The following is a 23,240-nucleotide window of genomic DNA, read 5'->3' as shown; positions in this document are numbered from 1 at the left end:
CCTAGCATAAGGTAATATGTTCATAGTGAGATAACATCTTAGGGCTGTATTACACCAACAGATTATCTGACAGATTTTCTGACCAATTATTGGTCAGATGGCCGATTACACCCACAGATCTCTTGTTATACACACCAACGATTGGTCTGATTAAACAGAAATTGGTCAGATAATCTGTTGGTGTAATACAGCCCTTAAGGTTGTTGCGGGGTGCCACGTTCGTATGTGAATTACGAGACTGCAGCCCAGAACACTCAATGAATAGCAGAGCTGTGTGCATAGTTGCTATATATCAGAAAATGGTGGACCTGTCCCATGATATGTCTGATGTCATATGTACAGTATGGAGCTATTCTCGCCTACGATCCTTTGCACATATCACAAGCAATAGAAGATGCCTTAAGTTTTTGTCTATTTAATCCTTTATGGAATAAATAAAAAATAAAAAAATTGTTCTCCCCATATGGCTTTCGTAGGTACATTAAGGGCCCATAAATTTGTATGTCAAGGTTGCAGGTAGTTGGAATATGGCTGAGTGTGTGAGGCCTTATACTTAAAGGGGTTGTCTCACTTCCGCAAGTGGCATTTATCATATAGAGAAAATTAATACAAGGCACCTTCTAATGTATTGTGACTGTCCATATTGCCTCCTTTTGCTGGCTGGGTTAATTTTTCCATCACATTATACACTGCTTGTATCCAGGGGTTACGACCACCCTGCAATTCAGCAGTGGTGGTCGTGCTTGTACACTATAGGAAAAAGAACCAGCTTACAGTATCTGTGCTCCCATGGTCCCTGGCCACCAGAGAGGCTGGAGCTTTTTCCTATAGTGTGAAAGCACGACCACAGCGGGTGGATTGCAGGGTGGTCGTAACCAAAGAAACTAGCAGTGTATAATGTGACGGAAAAATTAACCAAGCCAGCAAAGGAGGCAATATGGACAATCACAATACATTAGTAAGTGCCTTGTATTCATTTTCTCTACATGATAAATGCCACTTGCTGAAGTGACAAAACCCCTTTAATGGATGAAAGAATAGACCAGCAGCTTTAGGAGGTGTCCTTCACACACTCGTTCTGGGTTTTACAACATTAAAACACTAAGATAAGCCAAGTATTTCAAGGGTTCTTAAAGGGGTTGGCTAGTATCATTACTCACTGCACACGTTCTGGGAACCCTCGATCAGCGTCCATTTTCGGAAAACAGCACCAGCAAGCAGGTGAGCAGACCTGGATGTAGACATGAATTATTCATATTAAATAACATGCCAATACTGATGCTTCTTACTGGCTGCATGCTTGTGCTGTTCTCAACCCATGTGCAGCTAGTAATAGATACTGGCCATCCCCTTTAATGGATTTTTTATTTTATTTTTTACAATTGTTTTTCGTGTTATTTTGTAAATTCATTTTAGCTCTGTAAAGAAACCAGAAAAAAGGTGAATCCTAGAGCATGCTGCATTTTGATTAAAAAAAAACAACAGTAGAACAAAGTGCTATGTAACTAGGCATACTTATATTTCACTATAGGCATGAAATGTTGCGGAAATGGTTGTGTGTGATTTGAGGGTCACACTGTTCAACCTTCTTCTTTATCAGGTGCGACTGAATCCGGAGGAATGCGCCGAGGTCATGAAGCGTTGGGTTGACCATCTCTGTTCACCACACATCAACCTGAAATACAAAGCAATCCTTGTTCTCCTCTCTCTTGGCTGCTTCAGGAAAGTCATTGAGATGTTACACAGGTAAAGTTATATTTTCTGCATAGAATATTTAATTGTGCAGCGGTTATAAAATTATTCCCATGTTATGCTGTACCCTGAGCAGTGGATCAGTAGCACAATACTAGACCTCCAATGAAGTTGGCATTAACCCCCTTGCTACCCTAGACCATAAGTAAGCTGGCACCGACCTCTTTACTGCACTAGATCATTTGACATAATTTTTTTTTTTACTTTTTTTCCCCCGTTGTGTAAACTTGAGCATTTGTTATTGTCTAATGCAGGGATGGCCAACCTGCGGCTCTCCAGCTGTTGTAAAACTACAACTCCCACCATGCCCTGCTGATAGCTGTAGTCATTCTGCATGCTGGGAGTTGTAGCTTTGCAGCAGCTGGAGAGCCTCCGGGTGGCGATTCCTGGTCTAATGCATTATAGTTTTTTTTTTTTTATAATTTTCTTCATTTCCGCCGTACTTGAGCCTTTATTTTATTTTTCCATTAACGTAGCTTTGTGAGGGCTTGTATTTTGCAAAACAAGTTGTATTTTTTTTTCCAGTGGTACCATTTTCATGTATTTATTTCTTAATGACTTATTAACTCTCTTTGGGGGCTTATTTTTTTTTGCAGGGCAAGTCATTTTTAAATAAAACCAATTTTGCAGTATATATATTCTAAGGATGGGTTATCAGTATCTAAGTTCTGGAAAACCTTCCCTTTACCTTCTGTCACTTTATCCTGATGTCTGTTTTAGTGACTACCTGCATTCCCCATGTGATAAGAATTCTGGAGCATCTATTCTTATGACCCTTTTTGTGCCATTGCTGTATTATTCCTTCTAGAAGTTGAATGAATTGTCTGCAGGTCTAACTGGATGTTACCAGATAGGAATGTGTCCCTGCACAGTCTGACACTATCCAATCCGTGCTGACTAAACAGGGACACCACCCCCCCAACTGGTAACACCCAGGTGAATCTTTCTTGCAGACTGCTAGCAATTCATTCGTAAACTTCTAGTAGGAATATTAGAGGAATGGCACACTATACGGTCATAAGAATTGATGCTCCAGAATGATTATTGCATGTCAAATGCAAGTAGTCAGGAGAGCTGACAGGTCCGCTTTGAAACAATTATGAGAAAATGAGGAAAGGTTGTATTTTTTTTCCTATTTTTTTTACCAGTTTTCCCTGAATAAAACCCACCAAATGTATTGAACTCTACTACAATTTTCTATAATCGGAGAGATCCCTGTGTCCTGAATAAAAGTGAAACATTTTGGGGTAGGCTGAGAGACAGTTCCCCCTTTATAAAGGGAAGGCAATCCAAAAGGGGGAATTTTGCTCTGATTATAAATGCCCAAAGCAGGTGGTGAGTGAGGGATCAGTAAAGGAGAGCTCAGGAAAAGGTTAATAAAGGGGTAACAGTTTGTGTGTATTGTAAGTACAGTCTTATAAGATGAAAGGCATTTTTCCGACCGATATTACCGTGACCTGCTTGGCTTTTCTCTGAAACAGCACTACTCCTGACTCGAGGCTGTGTCTGGTCATTTTCAATTGAATAGAGTTTGTTCCGTATCTTACGCAGGATTGCACAAGGAGTGACATTGTGGAGGAGAAAATTTGAAAAAGATGTTGCAGGCATTGAATCCAATACGGCTTTACATAGCTATTTTATGTAGTTCCTCAATAGCAGCTGGAGAACAGCAGGTTATCGGAGTCTGAGACTGCTGATTGCATTCCAGGGGATATTGCTTGTATTTTTATAGTCAGAGTCTGTCTCCCTTGTTTTTCAGCTTGCGTTGTTTTGATCGCGCTGCCTTGTTTTTGGAAGCCTGTCTGCAGAACTCAGCAATTGAAATCAGCATTGAAACCAATATCCTTTTATTTATTTCTAAAGGTAACTTCAGGCCTTCAATTTAGCTCAGCAAATTAGTTATGTTTTAAAGGGGTATTCCCATCTGAGACAATGGGGGCCGAGCCAGCTATCGGGTATTCTCGGCGGCCCCATAGAAATGAATGGAGGGAGGCTGCGCATGCGCAGTGCGCCCTTCACAACTTTCAGGGTTCTGTTTTCGGTGTAGGTGTGGGTCCCAGAGGTGGAACCTACATCTATCAGACAATGGGGGCATATCCTAGCGATAGGCCACCATTGTCTGAGATGGGAAAACCCCTTTAACTCAGTTCCCTCTATGTAGAGTAGAGGCCCCAAAACATAACCATACCTCTCTCATGAAAGTCCGGTCCTCTGATCATGAGAAATGTTTCTTTTTATGTTTATGCAAATAAGGTTTCCAGTGCACCATGGGTGGGACTACTCTGTTTGGTGCACCTGGCATCTCCTGTGTTATTGCCACCGGCTCAGAAATCTCAGGGACTGTCAGTGAAACAAGAGGATAGGTGGTGGGCAGCATTACTGGGGGAGTGATGTGGCATCAAACAGAGCGGTCCTGCCGAAAACCTAATTTGTATAAATATAAAAAGGAGCATTTTTCAGGATTACAGGACTGGATTTTCACAAAAAAGTTATGATTATATTTTGGGACACCTGCAGAATGCCTACTTTGAAAACGATTTTTGAGGTGAGTCTATAAATGTCATGGCCATCATTTGTTGAGACAACCCCTTTACATAAAATACTGCTTCAGTACTCAATATGGAACTTATTATTTTGAGAATGTTAAAGGTTATCGACATCTTTGGGGCAATTGCATTTTACTCATTTATGGCAAAATTTTTATTTATTTTTTTTCCATTTTCAGCCATTTTTGAGATATAGGGGTTAAAAAGTCTGTTTGCGAGCATCACTTCTCATCAGCTGACTGGTCATGTGAAGCTTTATATCTGATCTCACAAACATTCATTATAGCTAAACTCTTATCAAACTGATAATATAGCTTAAATGAGTGTTTATGAAGTCAGGAGATCAGAGATAAGGCTTCACATGAGCCGCCAGTTGACAGGACTGAGAATTGATATTATGCAAACATATTGATTTTTTTACCCCTATATCTAAAAAACAACTTTTTAAAATTTTTAAGAAAAGACAAATTGAAAAAATATTTTTAGTCTTTGTTTAAGTTAGTAAAATGCAATCATAAAATAAATTGGCCCTAAGGTGTCCCTAGACTTTAATCTGCATTTTTCTTTTAATTTAATTGACTGGTAATTAACATTTTCGATTTGCATTGACCATGATAAGTAACTCTGAAGGTTTGCAGGGAATTTAGCACTGCACTGGTGACCATGCAGCAGGTACTTTAACATTTATTGGTGGCTTTTCCTTAACCCTGTCTCACATAAACTGATCTCTGCAGTATTTGCAGATTATGCCCGTGCCCTCCGCTCTATAGGTTTTACCCAGGGATCTCTGCGTTTTGCCCAGAAGGCAGGAGATGCTGGGGCAGAGCTGGTGTCTGAGCTTCAGAGCAACAAATTCGAAGATGAAAAATGAGGCAAATAACTGAACAATTGCCCATCTACTGAAAACTGAAAGAATGAAGGAAACGTGGAATTACAATTACAACAGATCATTGCACTCAGTACACCCTCTGCTATTCCTCTTGTTCCAGCTTGAATATTGAGCCTCTCCGTGCATTCTTACCTGTATACAGTAAATGACACTACCTGACAACCATTCCAATATATTCCTTACTGTACGAACTACAGCACAAAATACTGAAGATAGAACCAGGAATGGCTATTGCCATGTTCTCCAAACAGTGTAGTATTGACACATATGGCACCTAAGTTTAGTCCTGAGCAGGTTGGGTACTTACAGTTTACCAGATTTTCAGAAAAATTGAAATAATTAAAACTATAGTTTAGAGTTCATTTGGAAAACAGTGTTATTCACTTGACTTATATAAACCCATCTGATGATTATCATAAAGAAAACCCCGCAAGTGATGTGTAATAGGCTAAAATAATTCTGGTAAGTTCTCCATGCGGGGGAAGTACCGTATGTTCTTGATGTACAGTTAGAAAATCAATTCATTGTCTCATAGGAGCTGCAGGCTTATCTTACATAAAAAGTAGAAAGACCCAGCTTCCGATAAAACAATATCCTTTATTTGATGCAGTAAAATCCATACGTGACAAGACAGGTGCAGAATCGACGCGTTCCGGATCTTACATTAACGATCCTTAGTAAGGATCGTTAATATAATATCCAAATTGGTTTGATTCTGCACCTGTCTTGTCTTGTATGGATTTTACCGCCTCAAATAAAGGATATAGTTTTATCGTAAGCTGGATCTTTCTACTTTTTATGCAGTTTACATTGGCTTTGTTCTGGCTGTATCCGTGCCTCCGACTCGATACGCAGGTGAGCGCTGCAATTTGACTTTCTATATCAGGATTATCTTACAGTATGTACAGATTAGGTGAAGTTCCGTTACTTACCATGTTTTTTTGCTCCATAAGACACATCAGACTATAAGACGCACCTAGGATATTGAGAAGGGAAATAAGGGAAAAAAACTTTCAGCAAACCTCAGATCTGACATCTGATCAGACCCCCATTCCTTAGACCTCAGATCAGACCTCCATTCCTGCTCAGATCAGACCCCCAAGCTCCAAAAAAAAAAGAAATGAATGTATGCCTCCTGCTCTGGCCTGCACTGACACTCGCCACTCTCTGGTCTTCTTCCGGTCCACAATGCATTGTGCCTTGTCATCGCATAGCATCAGGCCATAGTGTACGCAGTCAGGACATGTGCAGCCGGAAGACGACCACGGAGCAATAAGTATACTCACCACTCCCTGTGCCTCCTACATACTAATGACCACTTTCCCTCTACTTTTGGGGGGGAAAAGTGCATCTTATAGTCTGAAAAATACGGTACTCTAAAACTGTCCACCAGGGTAGGTAGTTATAATCATACCTGTGCTAGAATATACTGTATAGCTGATTTCCTGACCTGTGAAAATATGAACCTGTAGAAGTTCCACTTCTTTAGCTCAAGTAGTACATAACAACTATAAAATCTATATATGCTTTGTCAGCTTTGCAGCCAATTTTTATTGTCCCAAAACATCTAAAAAGGAGAAACTCTGTAATAGAATAGTTTTAATAAAGACCTATCATGTGTGTCATTAGTAGACTTGTGTTTCCATGGTAACAAACTGATCCTCCATCATGTTCCCCTCCATCTGACCCCTGCTTACTTTCAGTAGGTTAGTGAAAGTAGTGGACAGATGGAAGAGTATTACTGCAGGATCAGACTACACATTATTTGTTTGTAGTCTGTTGCCATGGATACACATAGCTTAATATAGCAGCTGTGAAAACAGATTGATAGTCTTTAATAAAAATTTCCTATTTCAAAGTTGATTCTTATTACATGCAGTGGAGCAATATCAAAAAAGCTGTGAAAGTGGACATACTGTAAACTATGTGTCGCACTGGTAATGGCAATGCCCTTGTACCTGGGGATATTTGTGTTAGAAGATTTTTAAATGTGTGTTTAGTAGAATCTAATGTGACTCACTGGCCATGTAGAAGGCAAGTCAAATTGTGCAATAAATCTAATGTGCATACATGTTCGGCAGAGCTGAAAGTCTGTGTCCATTAGAAATCGGACATATTATTACTGGAATGAAAGATCTTTAGCCAGTACACATCCAATTATAGCATATGTATGGCTGGTTTTACCGTACTTAAAATCAATCGTTCTGGACCAAGAAATTCCAACCTGATGCACAGTAAGAAATGTGTGTATAGTATCTGTAGTCTTTTGCAAATTTGTATTTTTGTACTGTCTTAGTCCTCTTTTTCGTTGACCCAAGGTTGGGATTACACTTTCTTATCAAGGAGTTTTCCTAGTAAAGTGATGACATCATTAAAAGGGGGTTGTTACGAGTATCATTTTATTTTTTTCAAAGTGTAAGGCATACACTGCAAAAGTTTAAAATAGAAAGAAAAATGCTGATCCCTTTAATCCTCCACTGCTGCAGCATCGTCAATCTGATCATCCCAAGCAGTCTTTGTATGCTTCCGTACGTCTGAACACTTGACATCTAACCACATGACCGCTGCAGCCAATCACTGACCTCAGTGGTCAGTAGTATATACAACTCGTGGTTAGACGGCACATGGTAAGCTGCATGGAAGCATACTGAGACTGACGTGGGCTATCGGATCACCAGCACTGGAGCGGCAGGGGATAAAATTTGTAATTTGTAATTTTTTATTTGAAAGCATTTCATGTAGTCTGAAAACAGTAGTTATGTTCGGGACAAGTCTTTGAACTATCCTGCAAGTAATTCTAGTTCTTGTTAGTAGATGCGATGCTCTATTGTCAAATTGAAAATTGTTTAATATTTGCTGTATATAGTGGAATATATATGATATTTTTGATAGGGATGCGTATAGAAATGCTTGGATATCATCATTAGGCACTTTAAAGGGCATCTGTCAGCAGTTTTGTACCTATGACACTGGCTGACCTGTTACATGTGCACTTGGCAGCTGAAGGCGTCTGTGCTGGTCCCATGTTCATATGTGCCCGCATTGCTGAGAAAAATGAAGTTTTAATATATGCAAATGATCCCCTAGGAGCAATACAGGTGTTGGTGTAACTCCTAGAGCTGTGATGGCTAACCTCCGGCACTCCAGCTGTGCTAAAACGATGACTGCCAAGATGCCCCCTTGCTCGGCTGTTCTTAGAACTCCATAGAAATGAATGGAGCATGCTGGGAGTTGTAGTTTTATCACAGCTGGAGTGTCGGCGGTTAGCCATCGCTGAATTAGAGCAATGAATGGGGAGATCTCTGGATCCATAAGAGGTAGAGGGCTGGTTCTAGCTTTGTTTGGAAGAGATTGTCATGTACTGTATTTATTTTTTACATCAATCAATGCATAACCCCAATGAACAGCTGGCCATGGCTCCTACCTAGCAGTCAGCAGTTTGTCATTTTTATTAATATTCGTTAAAAAATTAGGATGTGATGGTTTGTACTTTACTGATTGATCATCTTTACCCATCTGGTCCCATTGGCATTACTGAAGAAGCCGTGACTCATAGGGACGTCCTCATTTTATTTTGTATTAACAGGAGAAATAAAATAAAAAATTGGCAAACATGCTTGTATTTTTTTTAAGAATTTGTATGGGAGAGGGAATGTGGACATAGTGTGCTACTTGTCATTCAGCAGCTGCTGTTCTAGTGACAACTCATTACTTCTGCCTTCCCCTGCACAGAATGAAAGTCTTGTGGGGTCGCCTGCAAAATGGATTTTTGGATGGTCCGCCACAGTCTCATTTAGACACATGCTTTCTCTGGGAATGTTCAGTAAAACAACAATAAATAGGGGTTAATCATCATAAAATACACTTTTTTTTTTTGCTGCAAGAGGTGTCCTGGGGGTCAGTCAACTGCAAGGCTGTCCCGGAATAATGTCTGCGTACGTGAAAACTGACTGTATCTTTTTTGTCATTCCATACCAAGTGTTTGTCATTTAGACTAATGTATTAAAAATATGAAATATTTAAATGTTATGTTTGTTTTGTTTTTTGTGCCTCTTTCTTTGTCGGATACAGCACCCCTTTGGGCTGGGTTAGGTATTGCAGCTTATCCCCATTTAAGTGAATAGGGCTGAGCTGCAAATAATTCCTATAGCTGTAGGTTCATATTCTGTTTCCTGAACAGGAGCATTTCTGATTGTATGAAATTGATTGCTCTGAAATGTGCCTCTGCAAGAGACACAGACTGCAATAAAACGTCTCACTCTGAAGACACAAGTAATACATACAGTATAGCATTATTCTAGGAATACATCTGACTTTCATTACAGACACAACAGATTGCAGGGATGTGAAGACAAGACCGTGACCGCTGTCTGCATTGCACTGAGAACATATTCTGCCTAACACTTCCTACAAGTGACTGTTGGAACAATAATGAAAATTCCCAATTTATTCTGTTGAATTGCAGCAATTTACTATGCAGCTAAAAACTCCAGCAATTTGCAGTAAAGCGCCTGTGGGTTTTGACTATGCCCTGTGTAAATATAAGTCTACTTTCACACTCGCGTTTTGGCTTTCCGTTTGTGAGATCCGTTCAGGGCTCTGACAAGCGGTCCAAAACGGATCAGTTTGCATTCTAATGCATTCTGAATGGAAAAGGCTCCGCTCAGAATGTATCAGTTTGCCTGCAATCAGTCACCATTCCGCTCTGGAGACAGACACCAAAACGCTGCTTGCAGCGTTTTGCTGTCAGTCTGATGAAACCGAGCCAAACGTCATGGACGGATTCGTTCAGATAATACAACCGCCTGCATCCGTTCAGAACGGATCCGTTTGTATTATCTTTAACATAGCCAAGACGGATCTGTCTTGAACACCAATGAAAGTCAATGGAGGACGGATGCGTTTTCTATTGTGCCAGATTGCGTCAGTGAAAACTGATCCGTCCCCATTGACTTACATTGTGTGCCAGGACGGATCCATTTTCACTGACGCAATCTGGCACAATAGAAAATGCATCCGTCCTCTATTGACTTTCAATGGTGTTCAAGACGGATCCGTCTTGGCTGTGTTAAAGATAATACAAACGAATCCGTTCTGAACGGATGCAGGCAGTTGTATTATCTGAACGAATCCGTCCATGACGGATCCGCACAAAGAGAGAGTGTGAAAGTAGCCTTAGGCGGCATTTTGCTGCACAGTCAAATACTACAGGCGCTTTAAAGCAAGATGCTGAGTTCTAGCAGCATAATCTTTACAGATAACGTGAAAAAGACAATTTTTTCTTTTGCCGTTTTTGACAGTGTGGCACACTAACCAAAGGGGCACCACACCACCATGCCTGAAATTACACTAGATTTCTAGTAAGGGCACATGCTCTATGGCAATTGCCACCTTTGAGACCACACCCGCCCTGCCCAAGCTGGTTCTTCCAAACTGGGTGTAAAAACCGCAACTGGTTTGGGAGAACCAGTTAACTAGCTGATGCAGTGGAGCTTTCAACTCTCTGTCCTGCTATTTCTGTATAAACCTCAGATGGATTTGTAGAATACCAGGCATCTTCTCTCCAGGTAGTGGCACCTATCTTTAGCAGCTGACAGCCATGGCTCAGCATTTGATTTCTGGTGTGGGGCCGGCCTTTTCTAGTTATTCCCCTACTCGTTACTATATGGGTAAACAATATATTCACTGCTTACTTCTGGGACCTCATCACTTAAGAAAATAGGGTCCCCTGATTAATTTTCATCAATCCTATCTAACAGAGAAGATGTCTAGGGATGACAATGCAACATATAGCAGCTCTCTTGGACAACTGTAACTACCGTTCAGTTCGCTAGAGAGGGGAGAGGGCCATGCACATTTCCTGCTACCCCCCACCACCACCAATATGTAGCTAATATAGGGCTCAGTTAAGGTCTGAGTCCCAGAAGTGGAATGTAGGCCTCTACCAACTTTGATTCCACTCTGTCTTTTATGCAAGCAAAACTTAAAGGGGTTATCCAACTTCAGAGAATTCTTCAGTTGCTGAACCCATTGAGACACTCAAGTCTTCTCTGTTCCAGCTCCCTCCAGCAGTCCTCTGGTTACATACACCACTGCAGCCAGTGACTGTCCTCAAGTGGTACATGACCCAGCAGTGATGTGCTGCTTGAGGACACATCACTACTGAGTCCAGCCATTGGCTGCAGTGGATCATGTTTTCATCCAGAAAGGTAGCTAGAGATCCGAAACAGGTAAAGGCATTCTGTGTTAAGGCATCTAGGGGAGAATACGGTGCCTTATGGAGTATATGATCCTCTAATGCCTAAACTGAAGTTGCCAGGTAAAAGTATGACATTTACTAAACTGCTCCTTGTGCTTTCCTATCCTGGATCTCAAGTTCATAGATGTTATATAGAGGTGTGATAGATTAAGCTCAGGAACAAGTGACAAGTTTACGTAAACAGCCTGAAGCCGAAGAGGAGGAGATGAACTTTGCTGGAAAAAATCTAGCACTTCCCCATCTTGTAAACAGGAAAGCAGATCATAGCGGAGATTCTCCTCCAGGCCAGTTCCCCAGGACAAATCAAACTCTACAACTAGAACAATATGTCCTGTGATGTGTACACATGACACATTTGTAGCAGACAGGCATGCCTTAATAATTTACTACTAATACAGATGTATTAGATATCATAGTGCCTCTAGTTATTAAAAAACAAACTCATTGACCAAAAAATTATGTACCAAGGAGTTGTTGGAATCGAATGAACTTTCTGGGTGAATGTACTGATGCAGGGTAGCCCACAAAAAGTAGCCCATCTCCAATATCTCCAAATCAAACTGCCTAATAGTAAATCAGTCTTAGTTGTCCATAGCAACCAATGTAATGTAGACAATGAAACCATGGAAGCTGCACTTGCTTGCTTGTCACTCTTCTGGTGGTCTGTCTAGGTCATCCAGAGCTTGTTCACCATGTGTCTGTGCCCTCACGTATCCACTGTTCCCAACACCTCCTAACAGCTAGGTCAGAACAGCTTACATGTTCGACAATTCTTCAAAACTACCATCCTGTTTTGATCGGTCCAATGATGTGCCCCTTCTCAATCTGTCAACTGACCAAAATGTCTTCGATCATGTCATAAAGGGATGCCTACAATTCAACTATTTCTCACCAAGATGTTCACTACCCAAAAGTAACCTCTGCAAGCAATTTTCTAGGACAAAGCAAAGCACTTTTACACCCTCAAGAGGCCAAACTCAGTGTCTAATCAGACCACATCTGTAATCATTTACATTTCTGCATAACTGTATGCCATGTTTTGCAGCAATCCGAGATCCGTATATCAGAAGTTAATAGTGGTGGAGGGAATCTAAAAGGGGTTCTTCAGAATTTTCATATTGATGTGCTCTCCTCAATATCTCATCAATACAGATGTAGCAGGGGTAACATACACTCTTAACTCAAATTTCTTAACTCATCGCGTTATCTTGAAACAAAAGCCATTGAAAAGCAATTGCTTGACGCATTTAGTTTAGATAACATGTCTCATAAATCATCTGTGTGTTAACCCTGCTACATCCGTATATCAGCAAGGGTCCAACCCCTGGCACCCCTGCCGATCAGTTGTTTGAGGAAGCTGCCTCCTCACGGCTTACTAAGCACAGCGCCATCTATTGGATAGCCACTATGCTTGGTGTTGCAGCTCAGTCCATTCACTTGAATGGGACTGAGCTGTGCCTAGGCCATGTGACTGATGAACGTGACATCACATGGCCTAGGAAGAAGCCTAAGCGCTGATGGAGTGCACCAGCCTCTTTGTACAGCAGATTAGCTGTGATTTCAGGTCAGACCGCCCACCAATCAGATATCGATGACCTATCCTAAGGAAAGGCCATCAATATCCAAATCCCAGAGAACCCCTTTAATCTTTCACCAATGGATGGAATGAAGGGGCTCCCAGTACATCGTCATCTTTTAGGTCTTTAAATCTCTGACTGATTGACACTGCTACTGTGTTACAGATCTTTTGCTTTCTCAGGCTAGTAGTTAACATTAGCTTGAAGATCTCCAAATAGCACATATTCATGAAGTCTTCTGGCCCGTCAAAGTGACAAATGTGAGGCTGTTAAATGACAACCGCATAGTTGTTTTCTGCTGCAGTTCCTTGTTCTATGTGATAAGGGCAGGAAGAGAAAGCTTCACATAGGGACTAAAGGACAAGCAACAGCAGGACAGCACTGGAGCTTAGAGAGGCGAGTAAGCCTACTGTACACCAGGTATAAATTTACCCTAGTGCACCAGGGAAGTTGCCTTAACCCCTCACCATCTTAGACCTCCAGGGATGATGCACCTAATCATGTCACCCTCATAAGCCATCAGAGATAAAAATGTATTAATGTCTTAAGTTACCATAGATCAGTGTTTCCCAACCAGTGTGCCTCCAGCTGTTGCAAAACTACAACTCCCAGCATGCCCGCACAGCCAAAGGCTGTCCAGGCATGCTGGGAGTTGTAGTTTTGCAACAGCTGGAGGCACACTGGTTGGGAAACACTGCCATAGATCACCATAAATATTGTCTGTTTTAAATGAATGAACAGTGGTTCTCTGATTTAAAAAAATTACTTTTCCAAAATGTTTTGCCTTCCTACCCCTTACTGGTGCTGCTACTAACCTGCCCTGCTGGAGGTGGGCTCTAGCCAGTGTAAGGCCCAATTCACACGGCTGGATTTTTGTTCCACATCCAATCTGCATTTCAGTGGGGCTAGAAAAAAAAGCGGAGAGCACAAAGCTTAGTTCAGATTGGGGTAACAGAAAACTGATAGAGCAAGGTATCTGATCAGCTATATAACAAAGTTTCTTCTATTTACCTGTACTATTGATTTATGCAAGGCTGTTTGAAAGTACAGTGACCATGTAAGCCAACCACTAATGGGACATCAGTTAACAACTAGAGATGACCTTGTGGTTCGCCCGGCGGTCATTTCGCGGCGAACTTTACGCATTCCTGATTCGCCGAACATGCAAACATAGAGCCAATCCGATGTTCGCATGCGACATATTCTTTTGCATTGCGCCGAACTTTGACCCTTGACACATCCATCAGGTGGGACAGAACAGCCAATTGAGACGTTTCAGCACATGGACATACCCTCACCCTATAACAGAACCCGATCTGGCAGCCATTAAACATTCTGTGTTTTGCCAGTGTAGGGAGAGGTTGCTTTGTGGAGCAGGGACAGGGACACTAAACACTAGCAAATAGTGCCACAAATGTCCTTTTAAGGATAGGTGTGCTATCCTTATAATATACTTTCTAACATAGAAAGTATATTATTGTGCTGAAGTTGTGTGAGATTCTGCTGCGATACCGCAGCTATATAGAGAGACAGACGCTATTGTTCGCGAAATGTCCCGTCCGATGTTCGGCCATCACTGTTGAGAACCAAACCAAAGCTCTGTAGTTTTAGAGGTTCTCAAATATAAAAGATCAGGAGGGATTTAACACTAGAATTTCTACAAGATTTCAGGATCATGCGGAAAATCCTGCAGACCGACAAACTGTGTGTACCTCCTGTTTACTTTTATTATTTATTTCTATGTGTAGTGTTACATTAAGGCCCCTTTCTAATTTAATTTTAATTATGCAGCGTCTTCCTCACCAATCATTCTGTTTGCCTAACAATCCGTCTCAAAAGAATGAAACACAATACTTCAGAAACAACGGCAGATCTACCAGTCTTATGCTGGTGTGGTAACTGTGCTCAAAAGTCATCACTCAGTAAACTCTATCCCTATTGTAAGGGATCGCCTCTTATTCGGGGGTCATTCTCACTGATATCTTCAGGACACCAAGTTTAAGATCCAAACATGGTGCTTTATTGCGGCACATCCGCATAAACAATAATACAAAATAATAAACACTCGCTGTCACGGCTGAGGATGGGGAAAACCCTCAGCCGTGCGATGCCAGAAGATGTTACGCGCTGCTTGACCAGGACGACAGTATTAGGGAGCAGGTCACCTCCCTAAACTGACCCCAACTCCTATCCATATGAGTCAACCCTGAAGGTGGGAGGACTCATACACCGGATGCCTTGGGGTCCCTACTAGCCCTCAGGATTGCCCTGGAACAAGGAGCAGGGTAAGACGGCCTGTTCCTTCTGGACACGGAGGAACAGGGGTCTCACTGGCCAAGCTGCAGGAAAAGGAACATAAACAGCCTATGGATATGGCAGGAGGCTGAAAAGCACTTCCACACCTACCTGCCACAGACACTCAGACTGGATCCCGTGCAATACAGCAAGTGTCCACACCCAAACACCAGTGGACACAGCACACACACAAACACAGGAACCCAGATCTATAGGTGCATAACATCACAAGGAAACATCAAGTGGACATCACATAAACTTAAGAATGACAATTAGTTTGTTTTACATTTATGACCACAAGGGTGGCTCTCACTGGCAGATGGTATTCACAGGAGGCTGCTCTAGCTAAGCATGGCTGAAGCAACCCACTGAGCCATGCCAAACACAGAGGCTTTATAGGCCTAAGTGGCCACACCCACACAGACACACCCAGTGTCTCACACACACAGAAAGGGAGTTAACCCTTCCACCACCAGGGAAGGGAAAACACCACTTAAGGGGAAGTGCACACAATACATAAAACACAGTGCACACCATACACACACACACACACCTAACAAAGAAGTAGCTAGGTGTAACCGCATGAAGATGCCGCAAGCTGCCTAGCACCAGCTCAGGCTGCTATCTGCGACAATCTCCAACCACTTGTTGCCCGCGGCAACCACAAGTGAGGCAACACACTAGCAGCCCTCACCTGTGGTTGAACAACCAAAAACAAACCGCAGGCAACAGCATGCGGTTAAGGAGTCACGACCATAACCATGGCCGTGACACTCGCCCGTCCAGGCTCTAACTAAACATGAAGTTCCTGACTCACCTAAGTCACAGTTCACACCCTGTGAACCCATGCGGCTTTGTCAGCCAATTTCCCACGGCCTCCTGGCTGTACAGAGTCCAGTATGCCCACTGTCTCCAGTTCAGTGTTTATGGGGGGGGGGGGATTGGGGCTTAGTAGTCCGCCTGACTATAGCCCTGCGACCCTCCCAGGTGTCGCTTCGTCACCCAACTCCAGGCTATTTCCCAGCCTTGTGGTCCCTCAACCTTGCCCAGCTGAGACCACACAGACAGAGCCTCCAGGCCTCGGTCCACAGTTAACACACTCCCCCCTTGCTGACACCCTGGGAGGTGCTTTGTGCCAGCCTTATTACTTCCAGCTGGTCTCGCCTGTGGTGGAACAGGGGTGTGGATCGCACTATCCACCCCTTCCTTGCCTCTACCCTGCGTGAGACCTGTCACTGTCTCACACTATATACAATAAACTATGCAATATACTGTATGTGTCTGTCTGAAGTGCTAAACAGAGGATTTTTCCTTTTTCCTGACATGTCTATTTTAGTAAATACTTGCATTCCCCATGAAATAATGCTGGAACAACTTTTCTTAGAACTCTGCCTTGTGCCATTCCACTGTTTTCCTCCTGGGAATGTACAAATAAATTGACAAATGGATGTTGCATTCATTCCCGTTCAGAACTCAACCCGTACCGACCCCCATTTTCACCCAGGCAGCCCCCCTGATATGCAAAGGCTTTTTTAAGAGATCCAGTGATGTACTAGGACTCTCCATGGGAAAACTTGGTGATGTCACCGGCACTAATGAGCGGTCTTTAGCACTGCCCTAGCCTGTAAAAAGGCCAGGGCAGTGCTAAAGGCCGTCCATCAGAGTCGGTGACATCACCAGCAACACTGTCGTAGTATTAAAAACATAACAAACAGCCCTTGCCCTGTGCGATACAGCGCAGGGCAAGGGGAGCATTTCATGCTCCGATGCTTATATCAGGGAGGGAGGGCCAGAGGGGTGGAAGTGGGAGTATGTTCGGGTTTAGCCCCAAACAACCCCTTTAATAGGGTATAAAGTTTAGTAGTGTCAGCCCTAATCGGAGACCTGCTTCTCAATAAGATTACTAAACCAGCACTGAGAAGAGGAAGAGACAGGGAGCATGTCAGTCTACCACTGAATGCAAAAGGTGGACCAGAATTTGTCTCAGGAGAAACAGCAAGGGGTGCTGCCAGAGAACAAAACGCATTGTACATAAAAATGTATTCCCTTAAACAAAAAGAAACAAAACCCCTAAAAAAAAAAGAATTGAACAAAACAGATAATAGCCCCACAGAACAAACCTAGGAAAATGGCCAAAACCTAGTATTGTATGACAACGTACTGTTAAAGGGAACCTGTCACCGGGATTTTGTGTATAGAGCTGAGGACATGGGTTGCTAGATCGCCGCTAGCACATCCGCAATACCCAGTCCCCATAGCTCTGTGTGCTTTTATTGTCTAAAAAAAAATTTTTTTGGTCATGTACAGGACACATCTCAGGTTAATTTGCATATGAATCAAATAGTTTTTTTTTACACAATAAAAGCACACAGAGCTATGGGGACTGGGTATTGCAGATGTGCTAGCGGCCATCTAGCAGCCCATGTCCTCAGCTCTATACACAAAATCCCGGTGACAGGTTGCCTTTAACTACTTTTACTGTTGTATGCCACATTCACAAGGAGCCCAGTGGATGAGTGAAGGGGTTAATGTATGTATATGCCGCCTGTGTGTTTTGTCTGCTGGATGAAGTCAACTCATGGATTGGGAGATGTGTAAATAAAGTATCAAATTCTAACAAGCTGAAACTTCTGTAACATGTTCTGTCTGTCCAGCTCCCGGCTCTTTGTTACAGTTACAGAATGCAATGTATGGAGCAGTAGTCTAAAGCATACAATGAAGTTTATTTACCATAGGAAGTCTGTCTCCTACTGAGCATCGTAAGTAAACAGTGCCTTGTATTTCTACACTGAAAAGTGATGATAAAATATCAAAGCCCTGGAACATTCATCCTGCCCTGTCTTGTTCTAAATCCAGATATTCACTATATAAAAGGTTATAAAATATAGTCTACACAAAGTTTAAAGGGTTTCTCTAAGACCAGGAACTCCTTTTGATATTGCCAGACAGAGATTAAAAAAATAAAATAAAAAAAGTTTCGGTGACTCTCTGGTTCCAGCACCAAGCTTCCTTCTTCTCCACTTCTGTTGTCTGCTGGACCAGAGATGTTACGCTGCTGGAGACCAATCAATGGCCTTAGTGATAATGTGTGCAGGTACAGCTTCTAACCTCTAAGACCATTGATTGATATGCATTAGCATAGGAAACACTATGCAGCAGCCTCCTGTCATTCTCTATGACAGGGGTTGCTGTGTAAACAGTGTACCGGGGTGGGCTCCCCAGGATACAGCGAAGTCACGAACGAGGAAAGCAACTCCAACACCAGCTTTTGCCAAAACAGAATTTTACTTAAATGCGGCAATAAACACAACCACAAATGCTGGAAACATACAATAATTTACATACACCCAGCCCGAAGTCTGAGACCCTTGTGCTGCACAGCACGGCGCCCCCCGATGGATGCAGGAGGAAAGAGCAGTAATTTACCTACTGGCGGTCACAACTAAACTGCCACACCTTACCTGTTATTACCCTAAAAGAACAAGAATCACTGTACGGGTGTGTGGTACGGGCTAGCCTCCGATGCAGCACAACAGCTTACAATCTAACAGATCTACAGTATTCCCCCTCCCATAAATGGTCCTGTAGCACGTGCCTTATTATTCCTTCTGAGTAAAACGCCAGCCTGGCTTGAGTTTTGGGGAATTTTATCAGCTCTCCAATGTGAAATGTCACTTTAAGTTATGGAGTCCTTCCAATAAACAGTAGTAACACTTGTGGCCTGACACAAACAGAGACCCTAACTGGTCTCAGTCTGCGGCCTGAGGTGCGTGCACGATCTTACTGACCCACGTCTGCTCTGCATCCGCTGGTGACTCTGAACAGAAAAATGTCTCTCCAACAAGCATGCAGTCCCGCAGTGTATGTAGCTTTGCTCCTCAGCTCTCATCAGCGTTCCTGGAAGCAATCCTCGTTCCTCTGGATAGGATCAGGGTCTTGAACATGATCAGCTTCACTTAGCTGCAGCTCTGGTCACTGAGGGATGCTCTCACACCTGGATGCTGTCGGACTCTGCTCACACAGTTCTTCAGTGTCTCTCACAGCCTCACTCTAAGATGGCTGCTGCCTTCCTCTCCAGACTTGAAACTCCACCCCCTGAGAGTTCCCAACATCACATGAAATGCAGTCTGTTGCAGTGCTTAGGAAACATCGGCATCTTGTGGCCAAACAGCAGAATGTCAGTCCAAAATGGGGGAGAAATGCCCCTGCGTCTTATGGGGCGAATGCGTGCAGTTTTACATCGCTGGTAGCGATGTATCAGTGAGCGGGGACTCGGGGAGGGACTGGGAGGAGGGTCTGGGGGCTGGCAATAGCGGCGGGGCGGTGCAGTCAGTGTAGTATAGCACAGCCCCGCCGCTCCTGTATACTAATATAAGATGTCATTTTCAAATAATAGTTATTAAACTTGCCCCCTTAGTCCTATTACTAACTTACATCCTAATCGCGGCAGTAGAATTCAGGCCGGGCGGGCGGGCGGCAGCGTAACTCTTGTCACGTGCCTGCGCCGCCTACTTTATGAATGAAGCAGGCGGCGCAGGCAAGTGACGTCAGTAAGAGACGCGCCGGCCGCCCGTCCTGCCTGCCTGCATTCTACAGCAGCGATTCGGATGTAAGGTAGAAATAGGACTGAGGGGGCATGTTTAATAAGTATAAATTGAATATGACATCTTATTTTAGTATACTGGCGGCGGGGGCGATCTGTGGATGGCACAGTTATGGGCTGGGGGGGGGGGGGTCTGTGGATGGCACAGTTATGGGCTGGGGGGGGGTCTGTGGATGGCACAGTTATGGGCTGGGGGGGGTCTGTGGATGGCACTGTTATGGGCTGGGGGGGTCTGTGGATGGCACATATATAACAGTGCCACCCACAGATCCCCCCCAGCCCATAACAGTGCCATCCACAGATTCCCCCCCCCTGTAACAATGCCATCCACAGATCCCCCTGTAATAGTGCAAGCCACAGATGCCCCCCATAACAGTGTCCGTCATCCACAGATCCCCCCATAACAGTGTCCGTCATCCACAGATCCCCCATAACAGTGTCCATCATCCACAGATCCCCCACATAACAGTGTCAGTCATCCACAGAACCCCCACATAAGTGTCAGTCATCCACAGATCCCCAGTAATAGTGCCATCCAGAGACCACCATTCGTTCCAAACCCACCAAACACACAGCACACCTTTTGGTTAAAAACATTTTTTTTCTTATTTTCCTCCCCAAAAACCTAGGTGCGTCTTATGGGCCGGTGCGTCTTATAGGGCGAAAAATACGATAACTTCATTTAAACAAACACAATGTTCAGACAATGAGAGCTGTTTCCCACAGCTGCATACAAGCTCAGGCTCCTCCAATCGCCGCCGGAGGGAGACCAGAGCATACCTGGAAGCGCGTTCTTCCGGGTTTGCACGCTATCAGATGCACGCTATCAGACCACGGCATCTGAAGTGTTAAATGTCCGCGAATGGCATTATCGTATGAAACAACAGGCACCCCATGTCTATGGTGCCTGCTCCACTCAGGAGCAGGCACCATCTTTAAAGACCTGGGCAGCGCTGTGCTTTTATGGCGCTGGTCGGGAAGGGGTTAAAGTTTTAATTTTTTTAAATTCTGAGTTAAAAATGACATCTATTTTCCATTGGAAAAAAACCGCTTTTCAATGTCAAAAATTGGTAAAATAAAATCCCCACCGCACTACTCAATTACGTAATTTATACCGTGTGGTGAATGCCATTAAAAAAAAAATGCTGGAATGGCTGTTGTTTGCTTATTGGCCAATAAAAAATAAAAATAAAATAAAAAGTGATCAAAAAGCATTATGTACCTCAAAAAAATACAAATTACAAATCATTCCACAAAAATTAAGCCCTCACACAGCTCCCTACAAAGAAAAATCAAGAAAAGGATCTTCTTGGGATGTGGTGGTGCAATACCCAATTTTTTTATTTTATTTTTAACCCCTTAGTGACCAGGCTGTTTTGGGCCTATGGGTTTTTATTGTGCAAAAGTAGTAAAACATAAAAACAAGAGAATAAAGTTATAATGTTATTTATATCGAAAAATGAATGCCGTAAAATGTATAATGTAAAAACTTAATAGCAGTATTGCTGATTTTTCCCATCCCCCAAGTTAATAAAAGTTAATCACCCCATAATGGGGCCATTAAAAACTACAACTTGTCCCTCAAAAAAAAATAAAAAAAATGGCTACATCGATAGACATATAAAAAATAAGTTATTGCCATTGGAATGCGTCAATGAAAAAAATTGCTTGGTCAATAAGGCCCCAAATAGGTTGGTCACTAAGGGGTTAAATGGAGTCTCCATAGGATAACATGGAGGTGGTATGAACCGGCCATGTGCATGAGCATGGCATCAACAAGCTTCAGCCCTGCCATTTTAGTGCATTAGCAACAGATAGTCGAATTAGGGTGGGCTCACATCACATTTTATGCCTCCGTTTGACGTATGTTACAAAAAAAATATATAGAAAAACACAGCACACCATGTTCTTGTATCCTGCACAGTATACTTTTTTTTTAACAATGGTAAAAAAAAATTATATATATACAGTATATATATATTTTTTACAATGGAACTCTATGTTGAATGGATGCCCCTGTATGGCATCAGTGTGAGGCATCCGTTTAACATATACATTTTTTGTATACGTTAAACGAAGGGGAAACACGTGATGTGAACCCAACCTTAAAACTCCTCCTGCCGTTGGTGACATCTTAAATGGTATTTTGCATATAGTAAGTTGGCTTCCAAAAAGAAATAAGAAGCACAACCCTGGACTGTATCAAACTTGGAATAGAATAATTGAGAAATAGTTGACTCTACAGTAATTCATAGCAGACGCAAATGCCTGAAGACAAAGGGACTGAACACAAGACATTCTAAACACTGAATAATGTTTGTCATTGTGACCTGTTGTGAATAGACAGAATGACCAAAGTTGGTGTCAGGACGCTGCACGGCTGTTTCACATTTAAATCTCAGCATAAAAATATGTATTGTTAATCATGGTGATAATTACCCTGAAAATTCATGGTGACAGCAGAGGATCTGCCGCCAATCATCTTTTGGAGAGGGCTGTGGCATTCTGGCAAGTACTGAGACCTCTTCCTCAGCCTGTGATAGAATGCAGGGTGGACGTGCCTAAGGCTCAAGAAAATAGCGCACAATAGGGTAGTACGTCCTAATTCTTAGATAGGACAGAATGAATTAGTGATTAGAGGCTCACCTTTTCAAGTTGTGCTAAGATAGGCAAAACTCTACTGTAGTCGCATCAGATGAAGAAATAGTTGCCTTCGGGTGTGCGGCCGAAGGATATGGTTCCAGTGTAGAAGGATATCCAGTCTCTCTTCACTGGCCCTAGCATAAATAATAGAAGAAATTCTGCTTTTTGGCGCTCCAAAACCAGGTCAAGGCAAAATTGAGTTTCAAACTTCTTTTTATTCAAATAAAATTGGTTTGCAATAAAAACAACACGTTTCGGGTAATTAAGATCCCCTTCCTCAGGTTAAAAAAATGAGTACTCATTTTTTTTATTTTTATGAATGATACTCATTTTTTTAACCTGAGGAAGGGGATCTTAATTCCCCGAAACGCGTTGTTTTTAATTGCAAACCTATTTTATTGGAATAAAAAGAAGTTTGAAACTCAATTTTGCCTTGACCGGGTTTTGGAGCACCAAAAAGCAGAATTTCTTCTATTATTTCAGCCTGTGATATGACATCTATTGGTCACATGGCCTTTTTTACAGCCCCGTCCCTTTGAAATAAATGGGACATAGCTGCTATACCAAGCACTGCCGCTTATACTGCATACCATGCTGTGCTTGGTATATAATGAAGAGGATGCAATTGACTGATGAGCCCTGTGGCCTCCTCAAATAGCTGATCAGTGTTGGTGCT

The 23,240-nt window shown here is 42.6% G+C and overlaps 1 protein-coding gene and 1 long non-coding RNA gene across 5 annotated transcripts in view; one reads left to right on the top strand and one right to left on the bottom strand.

The window, feature by feature from the left end:
• WDR11 (WD repeat domain 11) overlaps positions 1-5,777 on the top strand; it is a 156,148-nt gene extending 150,371 nt beyond the window's left edge. For all 4 annotated transcript variants that reach the window (XM_044296331.1, XM_044296330.1, XM_044296329.1 and 1 more), the window contains 3 exons: positions 1,601-1,746; positions 3,512-3,591; positions 5,015-5,777. In XM_044296331.1, coding sequence (XP_044152266.1) covers positions 1,601-1,746; positions 3,512-3,591; positions 5,015-5,169 — 381 coding nt within the window. In that variant the 3' untranslated portion in view covers positions 5,170-5,777. The remainder of the gene's footprint in view (positions 1-1,600; positions 1,747-3,511; positions 3,592-5,014) is intronic.
• LOC122940029 lies at positions 1,544-16,190 on the bottom strand. Its single transcript, XR_006390233.1, has 4 exons — positions 16,136-16,190; positions 13,839-13,928; positions 6,120-6,163; positions 1,544-1,675 (listed from the first exon to the last, which is right to left on the bottom strand). It is a non-coding gene; the product is annotated as an uncharacterized LOC122940029 (long non-coding RNA).
• Positions 16,191-23,240: the final 7,050 nt, after the last annotated feature.

The sequence above is a fragment of the Bufo gargarizans genome, chromosome 6 (assembly GCF_014858855.1).
Source record: "Bufo gargarizans isolate SCDJY-AF-19 chromosome 6, ASM1485885v1, whole genome shotgun sequence".
Lineage (NCBI taxonomy): Eukaryota > Metazoa > Chordata > Amphibia > Anura > Bufonidae > Bufo > Bufo gargarizans.
Note: the sequence above shows the minus strand (reverse complement) of the source record. Positions and strands in the feature narration are given on the sequence as shown.